Raw genomic sequence first — 15,971 nt, 5'->3', positions numbered from 1 at the left:
CCTCTATTACCAAGGGCAGACAGGAGGGTCGTTAGCTGGTGGACTTGCTAAACACGGAACCCCAGCATTTAGCAGGCTTACCTGTCCCCAGGTGCTACAGAGCCAGAACACCCGCAAGGCAGCCCTCCACCTGCAAGGGAGTGCTCCCAAGCACTGGCACAAAGCCAAGAGATAAATCGCTTCCATCTCCCCAGGACACAATACAGGCCCAGATAGAGGCCAGGGATTCACTTACTGAGGGACCTTCCCAGGCCAGGAGTGGAGAAGGAGCCCCCCTCTGCCACTGACCTGGAATATTGGGGCATAAAGCAGAGGCTTCTCTAGACTACTCCTCACCACTTATATAAGGCATGTGAAGGGTTTGTTCCGTGGCACGTGAAGGTTCCTCTAGTTTCCTCGGGATCTAGATTTTGACCTCCAGGTCAACTGAACAGCTCTGATCAGAGAAGCCAGTGTGGCAGCTGCTTCATGACTGAGAACGTAGGGAGTCTTGGGGCTGTCCACCAGGAATGCCTGGAGGGCTTTCTAGACCAATCTCTGTCTTTCCAAATGAGAGAACTAAGACTCATGGGGGAGCACGGCACATCACCCAGGAAACTGAGATTGTTGAGGTTTTCTCTATTATACCGCTTTCCACAGTTTACTTTAATGACTTGTTTAACGTTTGCCTTCAGTCCAGCACTGAAGGGGAAACAGGGACTGGGCTTGCCTTGCTCACGGCGGCGTCTTCATCCCGCAGCACAGCGCCTGGCACATAAGTGTTTGCTGAAAGGATGGATGGATAGATGGGTGGGTGGGTAGATAGATGGGGAACGTGTGGAGAGATGATTGAGGAAAATTGTGAAGATTTGAGAGAAGGCATATAAGGGACCCACCTCGGAATCTGGAATGTACCAGGCACTTAAAGATTCCTTTCCAGGGTTGGTAGAAGACCTTTCTTCCTCTTCTGTCTCTGCACTAGGACTTTCTCTCTTTGACTCTGAGTATAATATGGCCAAGAAATCTTTCTTTCCTAGCCAGTAGTGACGTTCATTGCCAGGACCATGACGTGTGAGCTGCTTTCATGAGAATTTAGTCTATCACTGCCACAACCACTAGCTATCCAAAGAGACACCAGTGCCCACAGTGAACTCAGAAAAGATAGCATTACAACAGGAGAAGAAAGTGTCTCCTCTAAACGGGAGGAATAGAGCTGGCTGGAGGTACAGCTGACTAGTCTCTAAGGAAGAAGACATGCCTCCTTCGGGAAGGAGATGAATATAAGAATAATTGTCAAGAGGGTTCCTTTGGCTCAGGTCATCTGGAATCAAGTCGCACATCAGGCCCCCTGTTTGTCGGGAAGTCTGCTTCTCCTTCTCCCTCTGCCTGCTGCTCTGCCTACCTGTGCACTCTCTCTCTCTGTCAAATAAATAAATAAAATATTTTAAAAAAAGAATTGTCAAGAGATGACTGACAATAATCCCTCTTCTCTGTTCATTCCAACAGCACTTTTCAGTCTGACCTTGCTATATAACATGTCACTTTTCTACCTTGTGCCATGGTCACGTGCATATGTGGCCAGGAGCCGGACACCCAGCAGGCGGGCATTTCGTGCTTGGTGAATGAATGAATGAGTGATGTGTTTATTTCACCTCCTAACTTATTCCTTCTGGTTGGATTCTGCATCTTGCCTTCATAGCTCCACCAGTGTCTAGTGTACTACTTTGTGCCAAGTAGGCTGTAAGCTCTAGGTAAATATTTGTTGGCTGAATAAATGAATGCCCAAAAGGGCTTCTGGAGGAAAGCCAAGAAGAAATTCTTCTGATGAAAAAGAATTTGTAAAGAGGCAGGCAGATGCTGGAAGGGAGAATGTGGGGGCAGGGGCTGTTGGAGGAGAGACAGGCCTCTAGGCTGAAAGGAGGTAGTGGTTGTGCGGTGGTCTCTAAAGAAATAGCAGAGGAGGATGATAAAGGAGGAAATTATCCACTAAGAAAGCTGCTCCATCCTGCCTAGAGGAACCTGCATTTTGTAGAAACTTTGGGCAAGGAAGTAGGGAGAGAGGGCACCAAGGGAGAAGATGGCCCGGGACAAGCAAGTGGTTGGCAAGAAGTAAATGACAGTGATATCCAATGATACTCAAACTGTAGCTCCTGTGTCTTTCACTTCCCCTGGCCCTCCACCCGCCCCCTTACTGGAGGGAGCTATTCACCTCCATCTCATGGCCATACCTCCCAGAAGAGCTGTGCATACTCACAAATTCTATTTAACAACTCGCATTCACTTACCCCATTGCACCCATCCACTCTGCATTGCACGGTCCTCCAAAACCCCCTTGTTGCTGAAGCAGTGGGTCCTTACACTTATCTTGCTTAAACACCTTCTGACACGACTGGCCACTTCTCCCTTTCTAAGTGTCTCTGGCCTTGCCTTTCATGTCAGCCCATCTTGTGGCTTCTCCCCTTATCTCTCTGGTCTCTTGTCAGTCCCCTCTTCCTCTCAAGCTTTAACTGTTGGTGCTCCGTGGGGGTCTGTCAAGTGCCTTCAGTCCTCACTCTGAATGTGTATCCGAGGTCATGTCATCTACATTAATGGCCATAGCAGCCATCTGCATGTTGGGGCTTCCATTTCTAGATCACCAGCTCAGTTCTCTCTTCTGAACTCCAAGCCTCCTAGATTCGTTCACTTGGCTGTCCCATGGGCATCTCTTTCCAACAGGAAAAAGCCAAGTGTGTCGCCATCTGCCAGGCCCGCTTCTTCTCTGGTCTGCCCTATTTCTGTGAATGGCATTACTCTCCGTCCAGTTGCTTATGCCAAAACCATTTATCTTCTTCTGCTCAAGGCCTGTGTGATTCTTCTCTCCTTTCCTTCTCTGTCCACAACCAGTTCATCACCAAGTCCTGTGGAGTCTACCTTCTCAACACCTTTTGAATCCACCCCATTTTCTCCATCTCCCCTGTCACCACTCGAGTTCAGACCACTAGTGTCACCTGCCCAGGTTGCTGCCCAGCTCCCTCATTTCCCCCCTTATCTTCCCTCCCTTCCATCTTCTCTTTGCCCAGTCCTGTGTCACACTGTAACTGGAGTCATCTTCTGAAAGTACAAGCTAGGTGCTGTGTCCTTCCTGCTTTTATTTCCCTTTCTTTCTAAAACAAAGGTAAGCCCTTAGCATGGTTTTAAAAAACCCTTAATTACCTGGCACGTTTATCTCTCTAACTCCTAGCTACTCTGAACCCTACATATATACACAGAAACACACAGACACAGACACACAGACAGACACACACACATCCCATTGTCCCTGTGTTTCAGCTAAAAGGCTGAACCACTTCTAGCTGTACATGCCATGTTCTGTTTTGCCTCTGGTCCTTCCAGGCCATACCTTGGTCTGTGAATCATACTCCATGAGCCCATTTGTTCACAACGAAACTCCTTGCCATTGGCTCCTATAGTAGATGTCTGGACGATAGAGCATCTCCTGGACTAGGTGTAATTTGCTGTGGTACCAACAGTTAGTTATGCTTCTCTCAGTCTTTGGAGCCTGTAAGCCTTGATGTTAAACTCTACTGCCCTGGGACTACTCTTGAAGGAGCCCTAAACAGGGATGCACAAGGCCACAGGTATTGGCCAAGGCATGGGAAGGGCCTTACTGTCCTAGCCCCACTCAGCTTCGAAAGGTTGGGAGCTTCTGCCATAGACACTCCTCCTATACAACCTCTTGCTGGAGGTTTGCCTCTATTTGTTTATATCCCTTAATGGAATGTGAGTTTTGAGTCAGGGAACAATGTCTGTCTTTCACTCATCCACTGTTTATTGAGCGTCTGTATACCTTTGGAATACAACATTTAAGGCCATTCCTGTTGTGCTGTCTATGCCCAGCTGATATGAGTTGGGGCTGAACCCAGCTTGGGCTCCCATCACCAGGCCATGTGCTCTGGCTCAGGGCTCTGCCTCCCAGAAGAAGCATCTTCTCACACAAAGGTGCCATCCAGCTGCCAAGCCATCGCCAAGCCTACTTGAAAAGGGTGACTTTTTCTAATTCACAAAAGGTACTCAATAGGCTAATGGTGACCCAGGCATCAGAGAACAAGAGAAATGAGCCTCTTGCTCTCATAGTACTGTCTGTCTGAACAAAGAAACAAGTAAGCACATAGTAAAAATGGTTCAGATGGTAAAAAGAGTCTGCAAAGAACCAGAGGCTATCTGAAAGAGAACTTTAGATAAGATGGCCCAGGAAGACATCTCCGAGGAGCCAGGACATTGAAGCTGAGATCCAGATGATAATGAGGCCGGCCATGTGGAAATCAGAGGGAAGAAACTGTGTGAGATCTCTAAGAGGGCAATGATCTAGATGGATTCGAGGATGGAAAGAAAGGCCAGAGTGGCTGAGGCATAGTGAGCCAGAGAAGAGAGAAACAATGACCAGGGAGATGTGGCCAGGGGCCAGATCCTGCAGAGCTCCAGAAGCCTACTTGCCTCATTCACTGACGTGTCCCCAGGGTCTGGCTCACTGTTTGTATTCAGTAAATACCTGTTGAATGAAAGACATTCACCATGCTCTGCATACAGAACATTGGCCCAGAACTGAAGCACCGCACGGCCCCAGTGCCCTCTAGTGACCACAGACTCCAGCCCAAGGCCCTCAGTAGCTTCATCATCTTCAGAAAAATCTCAGCTTAGCCTTGTCCTTGGGGCCCAGCCAAGGGTCTGGAATTTGTCTTACTAACTTACTATTTTCTTTTAGTTTCAAGAATTTGCCTTTTTAATTATTCTCTGCAAGTAGGACTAAATCAGTGACAAAAATCCCTGACGTACTATCCACAGTGAGATGCAGACCAGGCCTTCATTTTTTGCCGACACAGCAGTTTTCAAAGAGAATACCTGGGTGTCCAATTTCTCAGGGGAGTGCAGGGAGCCTGTAGAGGTGCCAAGCATGAGAACACTTGTTTCTGTATTCCCTAGGCAGTGTGACAACGAGAAAGCTCTCTGAAAGACAGCTCCTCCACATTACCAGTTAGGAAGATCTCCAGGTCATCACGCAGCTCAGGTGTGGCCCTGTTTGGCCGCAATGGCCTGACAAGACCACAACCACAGGGTACACACGCTGGCTTCCACAGAAGTTCTGAAGACTCAAGCTTTAGGGCATTATGTGCCTGTTGGGGGCATTTTGAAGGGTGGGCACAAATGTGACATCCTGCTCATCCTATCATTGCTCAATTTCATTTGGATCCCAACCAGTGCTGGGCCCATTAAGCTAATGACCCAGCAAATACTGAACTGTTGATCTCATTGTGAGGCTGTCCCATGTCTGATTGAGAAAGCTGTTTTCCACCCAACTTCCCCAGAAGACGCTCCCTACCTGTAGCCTATTTGCAAATGTGTATATCAAGAAATCAAGAGCAACGGCTGAGACCTGGCCCTTCTGGAAGAGGGGATGGCCCTCTATTCCCAATGATGCCCCCTCCACCCCCATACAGTAATTTATGCAGCTTTGCTTGAAGGATTCTTAAGGATGGGTCCTCTCCAACATTCCTGGGAGATAATTCTCTAAATTGGTGAGTCTTTCACTGCTCGCATTTTCCAGAGGCCCCACATGTGTTTTTCTGTTGATCTAGTCACACGCCACTCAGCCCACCGAAGGAATCTGGCTCTTCTTGAGGTTTACAAGGGTTTCCTCCTTAGTTGTCACTTATTTGAGTGTAGCACATGTCATTCTCTAAATTTTCTTCATTAATTAGTCCCCAGATTCCTTTACACTTGCTCCTCAGGTGATTGCATCAAGTCGACATATTTCTGGAGCTGAAGAGGCCTGGAAGAATTGAGCCTTCCAACTGCAGCTACCAAAATGAATGGAATTAATGTGTTTCCACCTCACTCCATGGCCATATGTTTCCACAGGTTCACTCTGAGGAACGTTCCATGCTTCCATTTGCTTTCCTGCAAAGGCACACTTAGACTTATCTGTATATTTTCTCATTGAGTCTTAAATGTACAAAAATTAAAACGTATATTGGTGATAGCCAGTGTTGATGAAGGTGTGGGGATACAGACATTCGTTCACATGTTGCTAAGAGTTCCGACTGATACAACTTTGGAAGGCCAGTTTTTAAAATTTACTTACAAAAGAGAGCAAGAGATAGAGAGAGAGAGAGCGAGCGAGCAGGGGGAGTGGCAGAGGGAGAGCAAGAGAGAGAATCTCAAACAGACTCCGAGCTGAGCATGGAGCCCAACACCGGCCTCGATCTCATGACCCTGAGATCATGACCTGAGCCGAAACCAAGAGTCTGACACTTAACCAACTGAGCTGCCCAGGTGCCATGTGGAAGGCTATTTTAACAGCTTTTGAAACAAAAAATATAAAGACCCTTTACCCAGGATTTAACATATCATTGCAGCTTTGTTTTTAGTAATGAAAAATTAAAAGTAGCCTAAATGTTCATCCTTTGGAAACTGTTATAAAGGAATCAAATTCATTTGGGTATTACTCATGGAGTAGAAGACCAAGCCACACGTAAAAAAAAAATAATAATAATGATGCCAATACAGATCTCTGCATACTGATGTGGGAAGATGCCAAAGGAATATCATGAAATTCAAAAGCAAATTACAGAACGGCGTATGTGATAAAAGACCATTTTAAAAATTTTTTATTCCAGCCATTTATAAACCAAATTTAGGCAGAGTCACATAAATTGATCAATGGTACTTTTTCTGAGGTAGGCAGCTTTCTAAGATAGACATTTTTCAATTGTTGGAATTTTTCTGTTTTTCCACAGTAGGTGTGTATTCCTTTTTAAGTTCAGTAAAAACAGTAGAGATCATAAGTTATTTTTGTGATGCTTTTGATCGAGAAAGATGAGTTTTTATGGTGCATGCTCTCCGTGACCCCTGTCGTCCTCTCCTTGGGTCTCAGCCATGGAGAAGCTTTCCATGCCCCAACACCGCAATTCTTAGTCCTTCCCCCAGAGCTCAGGATGGCAATGCATCTTCTCAGGGTGAGTTACTTCAGCACAGAAGGTTTTCGAGATGACTTTAAAGTCTTAGCACGCAGGCCCCTTTAACCAGCTTTTCTTTGCTTTGCTTTTTGTTTAATATGTTTGGATTCTTTATAGATTTTTTCATGCAAGTGGTCTTATGACCTACTTTTTTAAGATTTTGATCATTTTCTAAGCATTACATCTTTTTTTCTCTCCCTCCGCCCCCTCTTTAATGAGAGGAGATATCTGCTTCCCAGCCTGCTTAAAATTGCTCATTAACGTTGATTTCACAAAATTTTTAAAAGAGGGCCAAGGGGATTGGACATGGCCTTTTGCTACAGAAGCCCTTGTGTCTTTTCTTTCGCCTTCCCTCTTAACTCTTCCTGAACTAAAACTCTATATGCTACCTGTGTTATTGTAAGGATTATTTTGGTTGGGTCTTTTTACTTCTACTTTATTTCCAGGGTGGTGATTGATTGATTGGTTGATTGATCTGAAAGACAGAGAGGACATGCAGTTGAGTGGGGCAAAGGGCAGACTCCCAGCCCAGTGAAAGCCTGACATGGGGCTTGATATCAGGACCTGTAAGATCATGACCCATGAGATCACGACCTGAAACAAAACCAAGAGTCCAAGACTTAACCAATGGAGCCACCCAGGCGGCCCTAAAAGTAAAATCTTAAAAAAAGAGATAGAGAAACCACCTAGCATTCCAATGAATTTATTTCTTATTTATTTAAATTTTTACACAAACAATATGATCAGAAAATTAGAAAATGCAGGTGAGCAAGTGAAGAGAAAAGTAGAAATGACCTGTATTTTCACTATCAAGTATAGCTACTGTTAATAATTGGGTTTACAGTCTTATAGATCATTTCTAAGTGCATATTTTTTTTCTGAAACTGGGACTATATTTAATAGACTGTTTTATAACCTGATTTAATATTTAATGTTACCATAAATATTTGTCCATGTCGTTAAAGAGAGAGAATGATAGCAAGCGTGGAGTTTACCGCACACCAGGCACCAGACTAAGTACTTCATACATACTAGTCCATGCTCTCCTCACAACAAGCTGTAGGTTGGGCAGTATTATTACTCCCATTTTGTAGATAAGCAAAATTGAGCACAGAGAGATGAGATAAATTGGCTAAGGTCAATCCGCTGGTAAATGACAGAACTAGGTTTTGAACCTAGATAGTCTAGCTCCAGAGGTCATGTTGTTGACCACGAAGCTCTGACCCACACCATTCTTTTCACATCTCTATTATAGGATAATTTATTTAACCGCTTCCTCTTTCTGGACAGTTAGATCCACTGTTGTTCACAAAGCAGCAATGAACACCTTGTTCATGTATTTACCTGTATGCGTGTTCATGTACAACCTTAGGCTGAATTCCCGTGGATAGAATCGCCAAGTCCAAGAGTTCACACACTTTTTTAAAGTTCAGATGCCAATTAGTCAATATTTTTAAGCAATATATTTTCTAAGTCTTTTTGACTTTGTTCTTTTCCAAAAGTGTGTAACTGTCTTCTGGGTTCAGTGATAGTTTTTTGTTTTTCATTTTTTGTTTTCTTAAAACATGGAACTTCTTCCCTTCTACGTCCTCTCCCTTCCTTCTGCATCATACCCATTTCTCTAAGATGTTTAACAAAATAATACAGTTTCCACAAGTATTAAGCTTTATGGTGTCAAAGTTCTGGTACCTTACACCTCCCTCACTGTAATTCTTCGATGGGGCTCTGTACACAGATGGAATGCTGCCCACCCTTCGACTTGAGGTCAATCTTTCATACAGCTCTTTTTTTTTCTTTTCTTTATTTAGTCTTTCAAGCTTTACAAGAGTCAAAGTAACAAACCTGTTATGCAATATATTTTTTTCCTGATTCAATACATGTAAATGGGGTGAATGTGTCTGGCAAGGATGGCTGATGTGTCAGAAACTTGGAAGACAGAGCTTGCTGCCGTCCTCTCACTTGGGCCTTGCTCTTGCTCTATAACCTTGAGAAAGCCACTTGATCGCTTCTGTGTTTCATTTTCCTCATTTGCCAAATGAGGACGGTGAACCAAATGACCTAGAAAACCTATTCCCGGTTTTTGGCGGGGGGGGGGGCGGATTTAAAAAAGTGTCAGGCTATCCAAATGTGAAGTAGAGCTTTGAAAAGTATTATGTGAACTTAGGGCAAATGTGCACGTGGGTGGGGTAGGGTTGGAGGCAGCTAAAGACGCATTTCAACATATTAAAAATATTTTGTGCCTTGTGTCTTGACCGAGGTCTCCTAACTATGCTTTAGTGGTTTGTGAAACATGTCTCTAAGAGCAAGGTAATTATAGTTGTTCCACTGAAGCATGACAAATGGCCTCTCACTTTGAATTCTTCAATGGGAGAGAAAAACCTTCCATGACAACAGCACTGGAACTTAATTACAGGCCCCAGATCCAGGGTAAGAAGAGAGAGAGTCGAGGCTGTGGTCTAGGGGCAGGAGACTACCTGGGGAGAACCAGGACAGGCTGATATAACACTGACAACAACATGATGAGGACATCAGTGGGGCTATACTGAGAACTCGGTATTGGCCAGGCGCTGTCCCAAGAACTTGAAATCTGGTATCTTCTTTAATTCCCACAGTGACCTAAGTGATAGGTTGGGAGATAGGCACTTTTATTTCTTCTGTTTTATAAAGATGAGTAGCGGGAGGCTCTTGAAGTTAAGTAACCAGCTTCGAGTTATTCAGCAGGTCATTGATCAGAGGTGAAATCTGAACTTTGAGAGTTTTCTTACTTAACACAGGCTTTTTGGGTGCCTGTTACATGCCAGGCATCCTTGTGGGGGCTGCAGATGCACAAATGAATGAGGCAAAATGCCTGTTTATATGGAGTTTGGCTAATAGTGGGATGGGCCCTGTGATAATAAGCCAACAGATTAATAAATAATTTCAGGCGGCAACAAATGCTACGAAGGAGAGTGACCAGAGCTGGGGGAAAGCTGCTTTACACAAGATTGCCAGGGAAGGCCTGGGGGGTGATATGTGAGCCGAGCCCAACATAACGGAGCAAGTCAGCCATGCAGAGATGCAGTGGGCCCTCCACAAGGGCGATGGCCAGGGGCATGGGAGAGCTTGGCTCGCTCTAGGAACAGAGAGAGAGAGTTAGCATGTCTGGGTATGTGTAAAAGGACAAGATGTCTGCAAAGAAGTCAAAGAGGCCGGTGGGGACCAGATGACAAAGCACCTTGTGGGCCACAGTAAGAGGTTTGTATATCGTATTCCAAATGTAGAAGGAAGACACTACAGAATTTTAAGCAGGGAAGCGTGATCTCCAGTCTCTGTAGGCAGCCTTTTTCACCTCTGTGTAATATTACTAACAAGGAGCAACTAAAAATGGGTGAATTATTTCTGTAGTATGCAGGGGAGCCTAAATGAAAGTTATAAAGTCAGGGGCCAGTGTTTCAGATGTAACAAAAATTCTTGTTTTTGTTGTTGTTGTTGTTTTTCCACAAAACAGCAGGACTGTAATGGACAGGGAGGAAGAGATCCTTTAATCTAAACTTCTGACTTCAGTTAAGAAGACCTTTCGGGCACATCGGTGGCTCAGTCAGTTAAGCGTCCAACTCTTGATTTCGGCTGAGGTCATCATCACAGTTGGTGGGATCTAGTCTCACATCGGCAGGCTCCATGCTCAGCGGCGAGTCTGCTCGAGATTCTCTCATTCCCTCTCCTGATGCCCCTACCCCTGCCCTCTCTCTCTCAAATAAATAAATCTTTTAAAAAATGACAGAAGACCTTAGGAGAGCCAAGAGGAGCATCTGAGCTCCATTTAAAACCTCCATTTAAAATGGAGCATCTGAGCTCCATTTAAAAAGGAAGACTGCTTCTTCTCTTTGGGAACCTTCCATCAACGTGCCGAGAATTGCACTCTAGATACTGACCATTCTTTTTTTTTTTTTTTTTTAAGATTTTATTTATTTATTTGACAGAGAGAGCAATCACAAGTAGGCAGAGAGGCAGGCAGAGAGAGAGGGGGAAGCAGGCTCTCCTCAGAGAGGCTGATGCGGGATCCCAGGACCCTGAGATCATGACCTGACCCGAAGGCAGAGGCTTAACCCACTGAGCCACCCAGGCGCCCCGGTACTGACCATTCTTGACCACGTCTTGGTCTGGGGATTATGCTCGCCTCCCAGAACAAATCTCATCCGAAATAATAAGACATTATAGCTTTGTTTAGATGACATCTCAGGGATTTGCATTTCTATGCAATCTGGTTTGTGTGTGTGAATCTTTCTCTTTGAAAAATATTTTTGAAAGTGCCATCAACATGTTAACATACAAGACCTGATTTTTCTGGACTTGGCAACTGGATTTATTTTACTTGAATGCTTTCTATAAACAAATACTCCTGTTAATTCATTAAAACTGGTTTATGTCATATATAGGGTGAAATTAGTGGCTTGTTTGGGTTAAAAGCTCAGAGTTGGAAGATACTATTCTACTTTGGCAGAACTATAAGGAATTTCACTTTTATTGGCAAACCAAGTTTGAATAACAACGCAAACCATCATTGACACACTGTATTTGTGTGTGCATGTGTTTGGGTGTTTATGCATTGGTAGGTTCCCTACAATACAGACCTAAGAGTATGGAGTTATTTGAATGAAACTATATTTGGAGGCATTTAGTTACCTCTGTGATCGGTGGACCCCAGAGAGCAAGACATTAATTGTGAAAGAATTTAATTTAAGCTACACAGCTATAATTGAGTAGGATTTGGGGAAGTTCACCACTCTTGTGTTAGTTTTTATACAAATAGCATATTTGTTTCTCGGGAGGGGAAAAATTCTCGAACTATCTCAGCGCAAGAGGTCAGAGAAGATCTAGTCCTTGGCACAAAAGTGGTATGTGACAGTAGCATCAGGATACGGGGCAGTTGGGAGGAGGATGGCTGTCTGATGCTTTGGGGGTGCAGGGTGATGAAAACAATTCCCTCATATGAAGGTGCTGAATTAGAGAACTCTTACGGTTCCCCCAGCTCAGCATTCTGTGATATCCAGAGGGAAAGGATTCTCCCCTCTGGCTGTACAAGCTACAGTACGTTTTACCAAGGCCTTATGCTACAAGCTCAGGACAGCTCTAATAACTCCGTCAGAATTATAAATTCAGCTGTCAGCACTGGGATTGTTGAATCAACTGAGCAAGCAGGTTTTCTCCCATTGTCTGTTTTCTAGATTGATGAATAACAATTTCGTCCTCTCCATTTTGTTCTCACTCTTTCACTCTGACGCTTCTGATTGCTGAGAGGTGTTCTAGAAATTTCCTAAGTCACACACTGGAGTAAATTCAAGGTGATAATGTGATTCCAATTGAATCATCAGTGTCTCTGCTGTCAGACCCAGTCATTGTAGGAGTTCAGTTGGTGGAGTTGCACAACTTCCCAGATTTAATATTACATACTTGCCACTTTACGTCTTGCCCTCAAGTCTTAATAAATGGGCTAAAGGTCTGATGGGAAACTGTGAGATAAATTATATGTTTATTATGCCAAGTTAAGTAAATACTGTTTGAAAGGATTACTGGAGGGTACAATCAAGTTAATTGCTTTAAAAATCTTTTTTGATTTACTGGGCTCTATGAAAATGGTTAAGCAATTGATTTCTGTCACGGTAAGTGATCTGAAGAGAGTGGTGTTGGGTCTGCGAGGGTTGCCATGCGCATTTCCTCCCTCCTGGCTGGAACTGTCCCATAAATGAGCAGAGAGGGCCCCCTGGGACCAGAACTCAAGTACTGCTGACAGACTGTTGTTCCTCCAAAGAAGACACATGTTGACAGTTTGACGTTCAGGCTGACAGACTGATTTCTTTTCTTTTTTATTCTAGATGCTGAAGAATACCAGCCTCCAATATGGAAATCATACTGTGAGTATTTGAAACGAGACTCTCCTCAGAGGTCTTCTGTCGGCCTGCCTTTTGAACAATTCTTGCCGTTGATTTAATACACTCAAGCAATCCCACATCACGGCACTGCAAACCCAAATCTTTCCTTTTTGACTAAGGAGAGATTTGAGGCAGAGTGGACCGCACAGCCTTTTCCCCGGTCCGGGACCCCCAAGAGCAGGCTGCCTGTGACCCACTTCAGGAATGCTTAGAAAAAAAGAGACATTCTGACTCCCTGCCTCTTGGTTTGCAGTTGGTCTTTTCTTTTTTGCAGAGCCGGTCAGCAAGGGCAAATGTGTGACCTCCAGTGAATTATATTCTTAGCTGATCATCCTATAGCTGTAATATCATATGACATTGGCCACAGAAAATATTAATAGATAGCAAAGACTAACATATGGTCGTTACGGGTGGCACCTTAGAAACAGATCCTAACTGGTCATCAGTCAGCAATTCAGCTCCCTTCATGAAGGCAGGCAGTTGTCATCACGTCATGCTCATTTTCTCTTTCTTTACTATCATCTGCCTAAGTCATTCTCTAAGAGCAAGAGAGGGAAGGAGTTTGGTAGGTGGGAAACCCGCTGTGCTGACAGCCAGGGGACACGTGTTCTTGTTCAGGCTCTGGGTCTGGACAGCAATCATAAGAATAATTAGTACCATCGTTATCAATGTTACCATTGTTTCTTTCACCCGTGAGACCTGCCCTGTGCCAGCCGCTGTGCCAGCTGTGTGTCTGAGCTCTCAAATTCTCACCACAGCCCTAAGCAACGGCGGCCACATACAAGGAAACCACAGCTCAGGGAGGTTGAGTAACTTGACATATGGTCTGTGTCTCTGAGTGCATTGGACTGGCATGCAGAGTGGAATCCAGAAGCAAGCCTGACCCACAGCCTGCAAGTTTTCAAGACGTTTTTCCTTCCACTTAAATTTTTTTTAAAGATTTATTTATTTATTTGAGAGAGAAAGAGAGAGCATGCGCACCAGTGCAAGTGGGGGAGGGGGCGGTAGAGGGACAGAATCCCCAGGTGGACTCCCAGCGGAGCATAGAGCCCTACGTGGGGCTCAGTCCCAGGAACTGTGAGATCATGACCTGAGCTGAAACCGAGAGTTGAATGCTTAACCAACTGAGCCACCCACTTGGCCCTCCACTTCAAACTGTGTTCATAAATATATACATTCACACAGACACGCGTATATACCTATCCTCGCTCATGTACATGTGTGTTACAAAAGCAATACAAAGCTGCATACAAGAGAAACATTACAAAATACACAAAGCTGAGAGTGAAATGTTTCAGGGTTGTCCAACCAGCCTCCGTCCTGGATTACGCGTCTCTATCCTGCTTACCCAGGGCTGACCTCTGTCAGTTTTGGAAGGCGTAGCCTTCCAAGTGTTCAAAAGACACATGCGTTATATGAAGGTATTTTTGCAGTTGTGCCCTTTTGAAAAAAAAAATGGGTTTATGCTGTACTTGGTGTCCTTCAACTTGCTTGTTTCACTTCACAAATGCTTTGCTTTTATCTTCCCATGTCAGCATATATAGAAGAACCTCATTCTTATTACATGAGTCTGTTCTTCCATCTGTGAAATAAAGGGGTTGTGCTGGGTCTCTGAGGGCCCTTCCAATCTAATGTTCTGCATTCTGATCTTCCATTTTAAAAGTCAGTGCTAATGACTTAGTAATTGGATGTTTTTGTTTGTTTGTTTCCTAATGGAGTGTGAAGAGCCCTGACAGTAAATCAACAAAATATACATAGTGAGAGGCTTGGGGTGTTCCATGACTCACTGTGCTTTGCACACCACTTTGCATACAGCCTTGCGTACATTAAATAGCCAATAAATATTTGTTGAGTGAGTGCCACCGCAGAGAGCTCTACTGAAGCAAAAAGATGGCATTGGCTCAAATTCATTTTGCCTTTCGCTAAGAGGCCTTGGGCCACCCAGTATATCTCTTAAAAGGGCTTCTGTGTCCTGAGGAAGGTAGGAAACAAATGGCTAATTACATGTTTACAATGTCAATTTCACGCTTGTGTATTGGTTTTAAGTTTGATTTGGGGGTCTCACCAAGTTGTGTGTGTGTGAGTGTGTTTAATTTGCTCTAAAATCATAAAACTTCAGACACAGAAGGGATAGTTAATGCCATTTAATACAAACTGATTGGCATTTATGAAATTACTCTTTATTACATCTGACTAAGTGTCATCCTGACTGTATTTGAGGACCTCTGGTGAGCCTGACTCCAAAACTGAAGGGAGTATGCCACCAGATGTTCCATTCATGGCATCAAAACCACATTGCCTAAAGGTATATGGAGCATCTGAGAAAGAACTCTCTTTTGGCTGTCCTGCGCCCCTAAATTATTTGAGTTTCGGTGTTGGGCCACTTAAAAACTCGCCTGACCATATTATTCCCAAGATCATGCTACTCTCTTATTCCCAAGATGGTCATCTTTTCATTTGGTCTTTAGAGCATAAGTATTAGGAGTCAAAAATGACTAACTTGTGATCCAGACTTTCCTCCAGTTTATTGTCTTGTAAGGGAGACAGATATAAATCAGTTAATTTAAAATGCAAATGGCTTTTTAGTAATAATATAGCATTCCTCCACCTCTTGGGATTAGAGAAGACTTTATAGAAGAGGTCTAAATTTGTATAGGGTCTTGAAGGATGAATATGAGAAGGAATCTTAGGGTCTTGCCAAGCTTCATGAGATACTTTTTAAAATCCAAATATACTAAAACTAGGATTTTCCTGAACTGAACATCCAAAAAATTTCAGAGTATGAAATTTGCTTTATTTGAAATAACTGGTTGTTAAGTCCATTTTGAACCTCAGGACTCACCAAGCTCTTGTCTTTGAAATGTTCACAAACCATCCTTTGAAAGATAATTTTAGATATTGATGTCAAGCTCATTAACATATCATTTATGGAAGCCACATTTTTCCATCACGTGCTTTTTTTTTCAAACTTTAGTGATTATTTGGCACTTTGAAATCTCTCATATATTTGCTGGAGGCAGTACATTTTTACCATATTATAGGACTTGATTCTGAGAATTATGATTTTGAATTTTTATAGAAGGGTCTAGGT

The 15,971-nt window shown here is 43.7% G+C and overlaps 1 protein-coding gene across 1 annotated transcript in view; it reads left to right on the top strand.

The window, feature by feature from the left end:
- The window catches only part of CHN2 (chimerin 2), a 291,065-nt gene that overhangs the window by 134,272 nt on the left and 140,822 nt on the right, over positions 1 to 15,971 (top strand). The window contains exon 2 of the mRNA XM_032872434.1: positions 12,824 to 12,862. Coding sequence (XP_032728325.1) covers positions 12,824 to 12,862 — 39 coding nt within the window. The remainder of the gene's footprint in view (positions 1 to 12,823; positions 12,863 to 15,971) is intronic.

The sequence above is a fragment of the Lontra canadensis genome, unplaced genomic scaffold (assembly GCF_010015895.1).
Source record: "Lontra canadensis isolate GAN:19392208 unplaced genomic scaffold, GSC_riverotter_1.0 scaffold2, whole genome shotgun sequence".
In the NCBI taxonomy this organism is placed as follows: Eukaryota; Metazoa; Chordata; class Mammalia; order Carnivora; family Mustelidae; genus Lontra; species Lontra canadensis.
The sequence above is the reverse complement of the archived record's forward strand: the minus strand, read 5'-3'. Positions and strand labels throughout refer to the sequence as shown.